Source organism: Myotis brandtii, unplaced genomic scaffold (assembly GCF_000412655.1).
Source record: "Myotis brandtii unplaced genomic scaffold, ASM41265v1 scaffold29, whole genome shotgun sequence".
NCBI classification, from domain to species: Eukaryota; Metazoa; Chordata; class Mammalia; order Chiroptera; family Vespertilionidae; genus Myotis; species Myotis brandtii.
Window position 1 is genome coordinate 2,473,127 of NW_005361075.1, and position 15,318 is coordinate 2,488,444.

Genomic DNA, 15,318 nt, shown 5'->3' on the forward strand with positions numbered 1-15,318 from the left:
ATCTACAGAGACATGGCAACTAAACGCACAGTGGCATCCGGGATGAAATTCTGAACAGAAAAAGGACACGAAGTGAAAACTAAGGACATATAAATACCGTATGGATTTTATTAATAATAATGTATTAATATTGGCTGAAATTGTAACAAATGTACTGCACTCATGCTAATAACAGAGGAAACTGGATGTAGGGTATATGGGAACTCTCTTCACAACATTTCTATAAATTAAAACTGTTCTACTAGTAAAAAAATGAATTTTTTTTTTTTAAAGAGTCAAAAGGTTAAAAAAGATAGTCAATGAAAAGTCTCCCTTCCACCCTGGTCAGCTGTTCATCTTTTTCCCAAGAAAATCCCATGGTTCTTTCCAGGGAGGTTCCAGTGAGACCGCGGGGGTTAGTGCTAAGAGACCGCCTCCTAACTGGCTCTCACCCTGATCTCTGTCTGCCGTTTTCTAGCTGGGGGACCCTCGTAATTCCTTACCCGCTCTGTACTCCGTGTCCTCCAAGATAAACTCCTCAGGGGATTATTGGGAGTGTTAAATGTACATAGTAAGCACCTTATATTGATTGTTTTTATTATTACAAATATACAAGCAAATATATTTGTGCAACAAATATGTTAAGAGCCCTAGCCAGTTTGGCTCAGTGGTTAGAGTGTTGGCCCCTGGACCAAAGGGTTCTGGGTTCGATTCCAACAAGGGCGCGTACCTTGGTTGCAGGCTCCTTCCCAGCTCAGACCCTGGTCAAGGCCCATGCAGGAGGCAACCAATTGATGTGTTTCTCTCACATTGATGTTTCTCTCTGTCTTTCCTTCTTTCTTCCACTCTCTCTAAAAGTCAATGGAAAAAAATATTCTGGGGCAAAGATTAACAAAAAAACAAACAAAACAAATTCAGCCCTGGCTGGTGTTTCTCTGATTAGAGCGTTGGCTCATGCACCGAAGGGTCTCAGGTTTGATTCCGGGTCAAGGGCATGTACCTGGTTTGCATGTACCCTGGTCAGGGTTCATGTGGGAGGCAACCAAACGATGTGTCTCTCACAACGATGTTTCTCTTTTTCTCCCTCTCTCCTTTCTCCCTCCCTTCCTAAAAATATAAAGTGAGTACCACGATTTATTTAACTAGTTAATGAATGAACCAGCAGGATGGATCAAAGGAAGAAATGAAAACCATTATTGACAGTCAGTGGGAAAAAAGAATGCTGGAATAAGATTGCAAAGTTGATACATTGGAAAAAAATATCCTCAGGTGATAATTAACAACCAAAAAAAGAAAAGAAAAAGAGAAAAATTTCAAAACTTGTACATAAGGCACACACAAGAGATATTTTACACCATTGGCTAATCACCCCACCTATGGGTCGTCTAGGGGAAGTCACTTGGTTTGACATACAATTTCCTAGTGATGGGGGCCCAGCCTCTGTAAAATGAAGAGGGTTAACCTGTAGAAGATTGAAAAATAGCAAATCATTTTTGTCTGGTTGAGGGAAAAAAACCCAGTTACGATTTTATTGCAAGGCGGGAATTAACCTTTTGTATCAACTTTGCAACCTTATTCCAGCATTCTTTTTTTCCACTGACTGTCAATAATGGTTTTCATTTCTTCCTTTGATCCATTCTGCTGGTTCACTCATTAACTAGTTAAATAAATCTTGGTACTTACTTTATATTTGTACTAGTCAAGTTTAGCTCTGTGCAAATTTGACAAATAGTAGCATGCCATATGCACTGTTCTACCACTTGGCTATTTTTCACTCAAACCTCTGGAAGATAGTTTCATATCAGAGCATAAAGAGCTGCCTTGCTCCTGTTTTATCACATGGGTGTACAGTAATGACACCAAATCATTTAGCCAGTCCCCTGTAGACACATAGGCTGTTTCCACTCTTATGCTGCAAACAGTGTCATATGAATGACCTTGTGCATCGGATGAAGGCAGGAGGGGCTCCACAGGGCAGGGCGCCTGTGGGAGGGGGCTGACTCCCTGCTCCCAGTCTGGCCTAGCCCGTCTTCCCCTGGCTCTGTGCACACCTGGCCTCCTTCTCCTGACTCCTCCTCTGCATCCGGAGCTCCTGGTATCGCCAGACAGGAGGGGCCAGCCTGCGATGCCCTGCAGGCCTGGGCTCTGGCTCCCGCCGGCTGGGAGATGAGGGTGCCTTGGAGAGGAGGATCTGGGGGACTGGGGGCTTGGGGCTGGCACTGTCCCTGGGCTGTAGCCACTCAGGGCACATGCTCAGCACACCTTGAGGGCTCTGGTAAGGGACGAGGCCCCGGGGGCCAGGGACCACCTGTGGAGGCTGGGGGGCTGGGGGAGGTGGGGGAGCAGTGCCTAGCAGCTCTGGCACAGACTTGCTTCGGGTCCCAAGTGCAGGTGGGCGGTCAGGGCACAGAGTGTGGCAGGCAGTGGTGAGGAAGGGACTGGCTAGGCTGGTCGTGATGGTCACAAGGTGGTCCAGGACACCCCCCTCCTGAGGAGACTGGGCAAAGGGGAGGCTCAAGGTGGCCTGTAATCTCTCCAGCAGAGATGGGGCAACCTGAGACTGGGCCTGGGCCACGAGCCCGGGCAGGGCTGGCCACTCCGGTTGGTAGTGCTGGCTGAGCTGCTCCGCTTGGGGCCGCCGCCGCAGCTGCCGGATCCTTCGCACGGTGTCGAAGCTGTCGGTCAGCACCGCCCACTCCAGGGCCGTCTTGCCCCGAACAGGATCCACTGCTGTCAGGTCAGCACCTGGGAGGGGGCACGGGGCAATGTGGGCTGGGACGGGGATGGGTGATTTGCAGAAGGCAAATGCTTTAGCAGCAGGACTGATTTGGGTTAAATTCAAAACCAGAGGCCCACTCATCTTGTTACGGCTGGAATCTGGGAGTGGCTACAGCCCAGAGATAGGACCAGTCCCAGATCCCAACCTCTGTTTGAGATGGTGAAGGAAACTGACGTACAGAGAAGGGGAAAGACTTCAGAGAGACATGTTGGGGGTCTCCAAACCCAGAACAGAATAGGGACTCCTGAACCAAGGGCCCGACCAGGGGGGTGGTGTGCAGGTGGGTTGGAGGGGGGGTTCCCTGCTGGTCCTTCTTTTTATCACCAAACCCCTTTAATCCGGGGGGGGGGAGTAGCAAATACTCTGAGTCAAAGATGGGGGTGCAGGACTCCCTCCCTTCACACCCCAAACCCAATCTGAGGGGTGGGGAAGGGAAAAGCTGCAGGTTGGGGTCCCCCGGAGTTACCAGCAGAGGACAGCTCCCCTGAGGGAATAATGAGAGCCTACGGCTCCACAAACAGTGTGGGCTTCCCTCCAGAGCTCCACACAGCCACACGTCTCTGTACCGTCACTGTGGTCCTGGAACCCTAGCTGGGCAGAGCTGGAAATCATCTCGGAGAAGGCCTGCGCCTTCATTTCACTGGTGAGGCCCTGAGAGGGAAGCCACGCAGCTAGTGGCAGAGCCAGGATGAGGAGGCGAGGGTCTGCCTCCAGGTACCAGCCTTTTGTATTTCAGTTCTCCAGTTGGTCTAACCCAGTGGTCGGCAAACTCATTAGTCAACAGAGCCAAATATCAACAGTACAACGACTGAAGTTTCTTTTGAGAGTCAAATTTTTTAAACTTAAACTATATAGGTAGGTACATTGTTATTAACTTAATTAGGGTACTCCTAAGGCTTAGGAAGAGCCACACTCAAGGTGCCAAAGAGCCGCATGTGGCTCGCGAGCTGCAGTTTGCCGACCACTGGACGTATCCTCTCGCTTTCTTTTCTGGGACTTCCATTAACAATGTAAACAGAGCTATCTATAGCGGGACTTCGATTGTGAGAAGCCCAACCCCCTCCCCTCATCCAGGAAGCCAGCCTAGATTGATCCTCCGTCTCCACCTCTCTCCTCTCTGCAACTATGACAGCTGACTCGGTGTCTGTTGGGGTGTCTGTTGGGGTGACTGGGGAGGGACTGGAGGCCATGCATCCTGGTCCGTGCAGGCCTATGCACCTGCCATGAGGAGGGCCGCCACGCATTCAGAGCGGTCCCGGACTGCGGCCTTCATCAGCGCTGTCAGCCCCCGCTGGTCTCGGCGCTCCAAGTCCAGGCCCGAGTAGTAGTTGAGCAGGAGACTCACCAAAGGCACGTGGCCTGCAGAGCACCGAAGGCAGATCTGGGATCCCAGGAAAGGGGTGGTGAAGCCCCAAACCCACCCTCCACCCAACACTGCGGAGTCTGGGGTGGGAGAACGTCATTCGGAGTGTGGAGCTGTGGCCGGGTCTGGAGGCCGGGACTGGCAGAGGGTGGGGTCAGCAGCCTCCCACCTGCTTGGGCAGCCAGCATGAGGGCTGTGTCGCCTTCTTTGTCCTGTTGGTTCACATCCAGGAACGGACAGCGGCTGAGTAGGGCCACGATGCTCCCGAAGCCGCGGTAGCTTGCAACCATGAGGCCTGTCTGCGGGAGGGGCCGCTCAGCCCCGTGCTTCCCTCCAGGAGCTCCCGGTTCCCTGTGCCGCTAAACCCACACTGTCCCAGAGGTATCCCTGCCCCGTGAAGACCTGCTCCCTTCTTCCTGAGGACCCAGGCACTCTCAGGATGAGTGTGGTGTGGCCGGACCCAGAGCTGCCCTGGGAAGCACCTGGTAGCTCACCCTCCCATTGCCGTCCACCTGGGTGGCCTCCTTAGGGGAGACCCCGTCCTCCAGCACAGCTTGAAGCTGGGCAGAGTCGTTGCGCACACAGGCCCAGTACAGGGCCCCCAGCCTGCAGTCTGGGGCAGGGGTCTCACTGTCCGGGCAGGACGGTGCCTCAGACATGTCCAGTGCCCCCCTCCACAGTGGCAGCTCTTCCTCCTCCAGCCTGGGGGCAGAAGTGAGTCCCCCCTCCGTGTGCAGCTGACATCTGTAACACAGAATGGAGGGGAGCAGGGAGGGGGCTCACCAGCTGCAAGTCTCCCAACGCTGGCCCTTGCCCGGGGAGAGCCTTTTCCCACTGGGTATCCCGTCCCACCCAACCTTTGAGGAAGGACAGGTGGAGGCAGGGAGGACACCAGGAGGCAGGGAGGACACGTGGAATATCCCCAAAAGGGCAGGAGTGGTTCACGGGAAGTGAGGATCCCAGGGAGATTCAAGAGGGCAGGGCTTCTCTTTCCCATGGGACCTCACCTAGGGTTGGGGGCTCCCTAGGAGGCAGTCACTGCTGGGGCCCACAGCCTCCCCCAGACTCCTGGGAGCACACTCACCAGTCTCTGGAGCGCTGGAGTGGACTTTCTCTCCCCAGGAAGCAACGCAGATGACAGATGGCCAGACTTAAGCTGGCTCAAGTCGGTAAGTAAGGATGGGGGCCGGAGGGGCGGGTGCTCTCCTCCGCAGCCGCCCAAGACCCGCCCCCAGGTCCTGCCCCGAGTGGGCGGGGCCCAGGTCCCAGCTGCTCCTCCCTGCGGGGTGGCTCTGAGAGGAGGACCCTCCTGTCCTCCAAAGGCGCTCACCTTCCACCTTCTGGGGAGACCAGCTGCAAGAAACACATGCATGGAAGGTGGAAGGGTCATGAGGTCTCTGAACACCCCAAGTCCCTTTCCCTTCGGCAGAGTGTGACTTGATGAGGCCGTGGGTGTGAGTGTGGACATCTCTCTAAAGAGGGCAGACACTGGGAAGGACGGGGAGGGCTCCTGTAGTCATCTGAGCCTATTTGTTTAAGTTTTGGGGAAATTAAAACTTAAAGAATTGCCTAATTAGAACTACAGAGATTATGATATATTACGTTTAATGGAATAGTTTTTTGTTTTATATATTTTACTTGAGGCCTGGTGCACAAAATTCGTGCACTTGGGGGAGGGGGGGCCGTCAGCCCGGCCTGCGCCCTCTCGCAGTCCGGGAGCCCTCGGGGGATGTCCGACTGATGGCTTAGGCCCGTGGAGAGTGGGCCTAAGCTGTCAGTCAGACACCCTTGGTGCTGCCACAGAGGTGGGAGAGGCTCCCGCTACTGCCGCTATGCTCGCCAGCCATGAGCCCAGCTCAGGGTTTCTGGCTGAGCGGTGTTCCCCCTGTGAAAGTGCACTGACCAACAGGGGGCAGCACCTGCATTGAGTGTCTGCCCCCTGGTGGTCAGTGCACATCATAGCAACCCATCGTTCCCTCGTTTAGTCAATTTGCATATTAGCCTTTTATTATATAGGATTCATTTTTTTACAGAGAGGAAGAGAGAGGGATAGAGAGTTAGAAACATCGATGAGAGAGAAACATCGATCAGCTGCCTCCTATACATCTCCTACTGGGGATGTGCCCGCAACCAAGGTACCTGCCCTTGACCGGACTCGAACCTGGGACCCTTCAGTCTTCAGGCTGACGCTCTATCCACTGAGCCAAACCAGCCAGGGCTAATGAAATAGTTTTGGTGTGGTAAAATAAATATGAAATATTTAAGTTGTATTAATATTAAGATACATTAATTTAATTATTCAAATTAAGTTATTTATAATTATGTATTACTTTAATAATAAATTATTCCTCAAAGTAATATTGATATTAAAAGTAATGGATTGGTTTTGGACCTCAGGTGTTGACAATTGAGCCAATCATAATCCTCTGTTTATACCACTCCCAGCCTTATGGAGTTTATTTCTTTTATTCCTGATTTCCATAGCTCATTCCCCTCCTACTTCTCCTTACCAATTGGCACATATATCCTTGAAACTGTACATTTCATTGAAAAATGTAGTGCTGATTGTGTATGTTTTAACTAACACCTTAGAATTATGTGACCTTGGCCTTTACTCAGTGCTGCTTTCAAGACCTATCCTGTTGCTCTCTGTGCAGTGTTTCAGTCAGGAGTGCCTTTGGTCATCAGTAATCCAAAGCTGACCTCATGGTGTGGTTGCTGCCCCTGACTGGCTGCTCCACACGAACCCAAAACTCCTTTCAGTGTTTCTTCTGAGCCGCTGAGCTGGAAAGCTAAACCACTTCCCGGATCCCCCTGAGGGAGGAATCCGTGATTTAGGTTCTGCTCTTGTGCAAGGCATAAATTTAGAACAGCGCTAAATAGCATGGGACATCCGTTTTGCCGTCACAGATCACCACAGATGCACTGGCGCTCTGGTGAGCAGCTTCCTGATTCGTCAGCTTCCTGTAGTGGTGAGTGTTGTTTTCCTGATCGCAGACAGAGGTCATGTGCCTCTCAAAGCTGGGCGTTGCTCCTGGACCTGGAGCCTGCTTCTCCCTCCTTTTCTGTTTAAACGAGCCAGGTTTATTTCTGCAACTGAGCCCTACCTGATACAAGTGGCATAAACAAATAAAGGTTTATTCTTCACACAAGATAAAAAATTCCTGGATAAGAGGCTTTTGGTGTTGATGTAACTTGATGTCAGGGCCTTGTCTGGGAATCTCTTGACTTTTCCTCATGGTCACAAAATGGCTGTTGTACCTCTACCAATCCCAGTAAAACGCGGTGAATTCCATGCAGCGTTTGGAAGAAATCTACTAGATGATGTGTTAGTCATCACTGATTAAATGCACAATCCCTATTTATAACCTCCCTTCTCTTTAGTCACCTTTTGGTTAAGTGTGACCATGTAACACAATTGTGGCCAATGAAATGCCAGCAGGTGGGCGGAGCCCCTGGAAACACCTTGCTGTCCTAATAAAAGGTGTGGGGCATACCTTTTTACCTCCCCCCTTCTTCCTTCGGCATTGAATTCCATATGTGCATCCATCACATTTTGCTTATCTTCCTTTTAGTGATGGACACCTAGGCTGCCTCCAACTTCCTGCCTCTGCAAGTAATGCTGCAATGAACATCCTTGTACATATCTAGTTGCAGGCCTGCAAGAGAGCATGTCTGAGATTGCTGGTCATCGGGCACATACATGTCATTGACCAGGTACTGTCAGGTTGCTCTCTATTATGCACTCACCGCTGGTATGTGCACATACCAGCAGTGAGTGCATGTCTCCCTACATCCTAGTAAACACTTGTAATTATTTGGCCTTCTAATTTTTGTCAATCTGATGGCACAGAACTATAAAGTGGTATTGCTATTTTACACTGGATTTTTCTGGTTATCAACCAGATGGGCATTCTCCACATACCTGATAGCCATTCTTATTTCCCCTCCTATGAATTGCCTGTTCGTAGCCTATGTTTAATGTTCTATTGAATTTTCCTGTTTTTAAATTTTTATTTTTCAGGAATTCCTTTTAATATTCTAGATAATAATCCCATATCAGGTTTAAATGTGGCAACAGTGCTATAAACCTTTCTGCTAGCTTTACCTGTGATGAACTTCATTGAAAGAAATCCTGTATTTTGATGTGGGTAAATTCATCAAAATTTCTCCTTACACTTTGTTCTTTTGGGTCTTGTTTTAAAAGAATTTCCCACTCTAGGATCACAAAGATCTCATTTCTTTTATTAATTTTACAGTTGTATTTTACTCTTTAGTCTTTAATCCATCTAGAATTTACTTTCATACACGGTGTGAGCAAGGGATCTGTTATGGGCTGAATTGTGTCCCCCAAAATTCACACATTGAAACCCTAGCCCCCCAATGTGACTGTATTTGGAGATAGGCCCTTTATGAAGATACTTAAAATTAAGCGAGGTCATATGGTGGGGCCCTAATACAATGGGACTGCTGTCATTTTAAGAAAAGGAAGAAACACCAGAGGGTGCACTCATTCTCTTCCCCCTCCCCCCCATGTGAACATAGTGGAAAGACCATGTCATGACATAGTGAGAAGACAGCTATACACAAGCCAAGGAGAGGCCTCATCAGAAACCAACACTTTGGCACCTTGATCTTGGACTTCTAGCCTGAAGAACTGTGATAAAATAAATTTCTGTTGTTTAAGTCACCCAGTATGTGGTATTTTGTTATGGCAAAAGACTGGATTTCTTTTTAAAATATATATTTTATTGATATTTTTACAGAGAGGAAGGAAGAGGAATAGAGAGTTAGAAACATCGATGAGATAGAAACATCGATTCAGCTGCCTCCTGCACACTCCCCACCAGGGATGTGCCCGCAACCAAGGTACATGCCCTTGACCGGAATCAAACCCGGGACCCTTCAGTCCGCAGGCCGACGCTGTATCCACTGAGCCAAACCTGTTAGGGCTGGATTTCTTTTTAAAAAAATAAATCTTTATTGTTGAAAGTATTACATATGTACCCTTTCCCCCCATTAACCCCCTCCAGCCCAGCCCACCCCCACTCCAGGCCTTCAACACCCTATTGTCTGTGTTCATGGGTTATGCATGTATGCATACAAGGTCTTCGGTTGATTACCTCTCACCCACCCACCTTCTCCCGCCTTCCCTCCAAGATTCCTCACTCTGTTCCATGCTTCCATGTCTCTGGATTCACTCCATTCATCAGTTTATTTTTTTAATTACTAGTAGATTCCACATATGAGTGAGATCATGTGATACTTGTCTTTCTGTGACTGACTTACTTCACTTAGCATGCATGATACTCTTCAGGTCCCTCCACACTGTCTCAAAGGGTAAGAGATTCTTCATTTCTACTTCTGCATAGTATTCGATGGTGTAAATGTACCATAGTTTTTTTTTATCCGCTCACCTACTGATGGGCACTTGGGCTGTTTCCGGATCTTAGCTATTGTAAATTGTGCATACATTCTTTCTGATTGGTGCTTCTGGTTTCTTAGGATATATTCCTAGAAGTGGGATACTGGGTCGATTGGCAGTTCCATATTTAATTTTTGAGGAAACTCCATACTGTTTTCCATAATGGCTGCCCCAGTCTGCATTCCCACCAGCAGTGTACTAGGGTTCCCTTTTCTCCACATCCTTGCCAGCACTTGTCATTTGTTGATTTGTTGATGCTAGCCATTCTGACAGGTGTGAGGTGATACCTCATTGTCATTGTAATTTGCATCTCTCTGATGATCAGTGGCTTTGAGCATTTTTTTTATATGTCTCTTGGCCATCTGTATGAAGAGTGGCTTTCTTTAAGTCTGTCATCCACTTTACTAATTCTCTCTTTGGTTATATCTAATCTGCTGTTCAATCTGTCCATTTAATTATTTTAAAGATCTATGATTTCAAACGTGAAATGAATTGACATTGTTGAAATAGGCTAAATAATAGCTCCCAAGAGATGTCCATATCCTAATCACCAGAACCTGTCAATAAGTTACATTACATGGCAAAAAGACTTTAAGATAAAATTAAGTTAAGGAGATTATCTTGGATTGTATGGATGGGCTGAGTCTTGCTGATAGTCTTTTTTCCTTTTCTGTTTAATGGGGTTTTTGGGTTGTTCTTTTTTGTTTTTCTGTTTACTGTGATGTATTTATTTTCTCTGATTTTTTTTTAAACAGAGAACATGACTTTACTTCTGCTAGGCACTTAGAGGTACTACCAGACCTGAACCACTTTATTTTAAAAAAAAACATATTTTTATTGTTTTTTTACAGAGAGGAAGGGAAAGGGATAGCGAGTTAGAAACATTGATGAGAGAGAAACGTCGATCAGCTGTCTCCTGCACACCCCCTACTGGGGATGTGCCCCCAACCAAGGTACATGCCCTTGACTGGAATCGAACCTGGGACCCTTGAGTCTGCAGGCTGACGCTCTATCCACTGAGCCAAACTGGTCAGGGCTAGACCTGAACCACTTTAAACTAAATTCCTGACTGGGAGAGTTTTGGATTACCCAAGTTAATATAAATTTGGGATGCAGATCAGCTTAAGGGTACAACTCAGAGATAGAGCCTTTTCATCTGTTTAGCCCCGAGGCAGCTTACCTTAAAGTCTTCTGGAGGTGACAGTGGGGCAGATTTATTTCAGATTCAATCATACGTTAAGGGCATACCCTTTGGTGTCATATTTTTTTAAAGAACTCTATTAAATTCCTCACCTTGGTCTGTCAAAGATAAAGACTGCAGAAATTGAAGCTCAAGTTTGTCTCATTCAACAAATGTCCTCAGACACAGTGGATTCCTGTTTTACTTCCCTGAGTTCCTGCCTTCCCTCATCAGGGGTGGGGAATGTCTGGCTCTCAAAGTCATTTGGTCTGGTGTTAGGGTCCAACCCCAGCAGGTCCAGGGGTTTCCAAAGATGAGGATGGAGTCCGCGAAGAATGAAGGAATGACACGGAAACAGCGTTCAGTTGATCAGCAGCCTAGCCAGGTTCTCTAGCCAGCATCTCCAGCCAGGTTCTGTGTTTATTGTCGTGTTACATCTGTATTTATACCAGTTGATTTTAATCCTATCCATTCTATTCCAAAGGTTAGGGCGTTTGTTAATCTAGTTCTGTTGAGTTTAATCCTGTCTAGGTTAATCTCTGTGTTCCATTATAAGGGCTATTCCAAGGTCACTGCTCTACTGATAAGCTACAAGGAAGTGACTGAAGGAGATTATCCTACCCAGTAAAGGTTATGTCCTCCCAGCCTCGCTGCTTGCCTTCCCTGGGACTGCCCTGTGTCGGTGGGTCTCCAGGGGTATAGGCTTTGGAGCTTTCCCTGGTGGGCAGACCCCTGGGGATGTGGGCCCAACAAGTCCCAAATTTATTGCCAACAGTCTTAGTCCAAGTTCTTCATAAGTAGTACATGGTATTTCTGTAACACTAGGGGGATTTACTGATTCATTCTCTTCCTTAGTCCTGTTAATCCCTAACTCCAGGGAAAAATCCTCACCTGGGGAAACAACCTTTCTCGGGGAGGTGGTCCTGTTTAAAACACACAGCGCTAAGAGGGGGAGCAAACATATGCCATATACGCCAGGTCCCTTGAAACATAAGCTGTGCAGATGTTTCTTCCCTGCAGCGACTGTGTCAACCAGCAAGGGTGAACCGGCTTCCGGCAAATTCCCCAATTTTTATATTTGAAATGACAGCGCATGTAAATCAGCGGCCGCTTGTCGGATTGGGCTGTTTACGACTGGGAAGAAGACTTGTTTGTGACTTTGCCAACAGGTCAGTCGGAGGCGTAACCCTATATCGGCTCCTCACAGGGACAGGCAATGAAAAACCATGAACAACCTTTAAGAGGATGAGAAGAACCAGGCACAATAAACACTCAAATGCGCCTATAGTGATTTGGAGGGTATAGAGTTCCCATACCTAAGTTTTCTTTCTGTGTCCTCAAGTCGGTGGTTTGGTTGTCCTTGTTGATCTGGCTAGCGGGTGGCATCATTGGCGACAGGTTTCCCGAAGCATCAGCGCGTTGTAGTGCTGGATCCTGGGTCCACCAGGGCCGTGCTTGATGGTGGTGTTGGTGTCCGGGGAGGATTCAGTTGTGCCCTCTGGGTCGGCTGATATGAATGATACCGGGGAGGAGGAGGAGGCAGAGATGGAGGGTGGTGTGATATAAGGTTGGACTAGATGGTCTGGAATCCACACAGGTGAGTCTGCGTCCTGTGGAAATATACAAGCATATCCTCTCCCCCAGGTTAAAAGTACATCAGGTCCCTTCCAGGCTCCTGTAAGCAAGTCTCTCCATTTGACGAGGACTTTAGGTTTAGTTAGATCAGGGTTCCAATGCCTGTACATCGGGGAATTTCCCTCAGAATCTACATTTAGTATATTAATTACAAATAGAGTATGTTGTAGAACATGATGAGGAGAGGAATATTTAAACTCATTTTCTTGTAATTTTTTGCCCTCTCCGCATGCACCCCACACCTTTGTATTTTACTTCCGCACCACACCTCCTCTGAGTCTCAGTATGCTTTTCTCTTTCCTTCTAGTTGTAGAATTTCCACTCAGCCAGCCTTCCTGTGGTTCTGGATGATGTCCGTTCTGTCTTTTAGTTGTATTTTTGAAGTGATTGTTCGAGGCAGCAGTCTCTGGTGTTTACCTATGCCGCCATCTTGGTTTCTCTCTTCTTCTCCTTCTTATGCCTCCTAGGGGACGGTGAGCGAGACAATTTTCTTTTCGGAGACCTGAGCTTTTTAGGAGGTCTTGTGCCACTCCTGCTTCGTCGACGTTGTCTCTCTCTGCTTGCACTTCTGGACCGTCTGGCTGTGCTATAACTTTTTGGTGGTGTTTTGGAACGTTTCTTTTCTTTGTCTTCTTTCTTTTTGTCTCTGTTTTTGGATGTGCTCCTTGACCTTCTACCTCTCGCTCTGGAATGAGATCTTCTCCGTCTGGGACTTTTGGATCGTCGCCTACTCCTTGACTTAGAATGGGACCTCCTTCTAGATCTGCTTCTTGACCGCCTAATGAAAGAAAGCCAATACACATACTTAAATAGAAAAGGTTACTTGTGTTTATGACTATATCACTTAGTATCAGATAAAAGACTTACAAGCTTCATTAAGTGGGGACAATTTACTACCAGTTGCTATCATTATTTAGTCCATATAATAAACATTTTTATTACCCTAGAAATATGAATACCTTTTGTTGAAACTATCAAACTAGTCCTATGTCCATTGAAACTACAACAGCAAATGTAAAAATACTGCTAGAGCATGAAAAAAAAAAAGATCAAATTAAAAAAAAAAATACCTGAATGATTTGCATTATCTTACTCAGTATATAGCACCTTAGCATGTTATTTATTGATTCCTCACTATTGCATGTTAAATCTATCAATTACCAAATACTCATATATGCTTACTACATGCTTTACAAATACTCATAATGAGCCTATAATGTAGGTACCATTATTACTCCCATCTTATAAATGAAACCACTTAGTGTTGCTTCTATAATTTCTAATTTTTGTTCTTTAAAATATATCCTACTTCTTTAATTTGCAATTTAAGAACAATGCAGGCCTTCCTTATACAGATTTATATAATTCAGTACAAACTGCCTTATTCTCACTACCATTCCTTCCTGTCATGTAAAAGAAATGTCTCTGTACCCTCTTTATTCCACTCCTCCCCCCAAAACCTACAGTTTCTTTCTCTCCCAGAATTTAAGTAAAATTAACCCTTTTGATGTTATCATTAATCCTCCTTCCTGTAGTTTATTCCCTTCTACATTAAAATTAAAAATAAACTGCAATATTTTGCTTAGACTTAAATCATTTAACTTTTAGTGACCATTCAACCTTTCTCTGAAAATTTTCAAATATATTCTAAACCTTTTGCCTTCACGTTTTCAAGGTGCCAAAGGACAGACATTTTATAAATGGAAATTATCTCATTTATAAGCCAGCTAACAACTGAGTGCATTCATTAACTAACCTCTTTCAGCCTACTACTTTAGCAAAGAAAAATAATAGCACTTCCATTACAGAACAGTTGTAATTTAAAAGGAATTAAAAAACTCAGCACTCTGGCCTTAGTATAAGTATGTACATTAAACACTGACCCTCTTCTTCTTATGTATTAACAAAATTTCTGTTGCCATCATTCTCTAAAATAGCTGTTTCAAAATTCATCACTGGTGTTTCATCAAATCCAACGAATTTTTATTTTAACCATCTTATATTTGACCATATTATGCAACTACTTACTAAAACATTTTCCCTCTTAAAAACATGTCTATATCCTAGAAAATTTTCATGTAATGGTTACCTTTTTGTAAGTTCCATAAGGACAGGAAGTGTGTATATCTTACTGACCACGAACCCTTGAGAAATTACTAATGTGTCTGACTTAAATGAAAGGTATGAATATAGGGTGTCCCCCCAAAATGTATACACACACTTTGAATAATTGTAAAGATTTTTTTGGGGACACTGTATTTTGATTCTGATATAAAATATCAGATTCCTCACTTTCTTTAAAAAAAAAGAATATTTTAAATATATTTTATTGATTTTTTTACAGAGAGGAAAGGAGAGGGAGAGTTAGAAACATAGATGAGAGAGAGAAACATCGAACAGCTGTCTCCTGCACACTCCCTACTGGGTATGTGCCCGAAACCAAGGTACATGCCCAGTTAATTAAATGTTTGACAAAATACAGCAGGCTAATTTTTAAGCTGATAATTTTGTATGGCCCAGGAATGATGTTATAAATATCCAAATGGCCCTTGGCAGAAAAAAGTTTCCCCACCCTGCCTTAGATTATAACCTAATAAAGTCTTGCTAGCTAGCCATCTCTACAAAGCTTTTAAAAATAATCTGCATTTGTATTTTAACTAGCACTCAGAAAGATCTGTCCAGAGTCCAGCCAGTCATATTACCAGAAATAGAATTTTCTCTAATCCTAATTTAATTAAAAATTCAGTGAGAAAGTGGACAAAAGACATGGCAATTAATTCATAGAGGAAATACAAATGGCCAATAAATATATAAAAAGATGCATAATCTCACAAGTAAGCAGGAAAAGGCAAGTTAAAACAATAATGGCCCTGCCGGGATGGCTCAGAGGTTGAGGGTCGACCCACGAATCAGAAGGTCACAGTTCTGTTCTCGCATGCCCAGGTTGTAGGCTCGAT

At 45.8% G+C, this 15,318-nt stretch overlaps 1 protein-coding gene across 1 annotated transcript; it reads right to left on the reverse strand.

Annotated features, from left to right (window-relative positions):
• Window positions 1-1,326: 1,326 nt before the first annotated feature.
• Window positions 1,327-5,278, reverse strand: ANKRD33 (ankyrin repeat domain 33). The gene is made up of 6 exons (XM_014542021.1): window positions 5,206-5,278; window positions 4,616-4,865; window positions 4,291-4,420; window positions 3,977-4,117; window positions 2,242-2,724; window positions 1,327-2,209 (listed from the first exon to the last, which is right to left on the reverse strand). Exons 2-6 carry the CDS (start codon window positions 4,778-4,780, stop codon window positions 1,887-1,889), a joined length of 1,242 nt encoding a protein of 413 aa, XP_014397507.1. The 5' UTR covers window positions 4,781-4,865; window positions 5,206-5,278; the 3' UTR covers window positions 1,327-1,886.
• Between the last annotated feature and the right edge of the window lie 10,040 nt (window positions 5,279-15,318).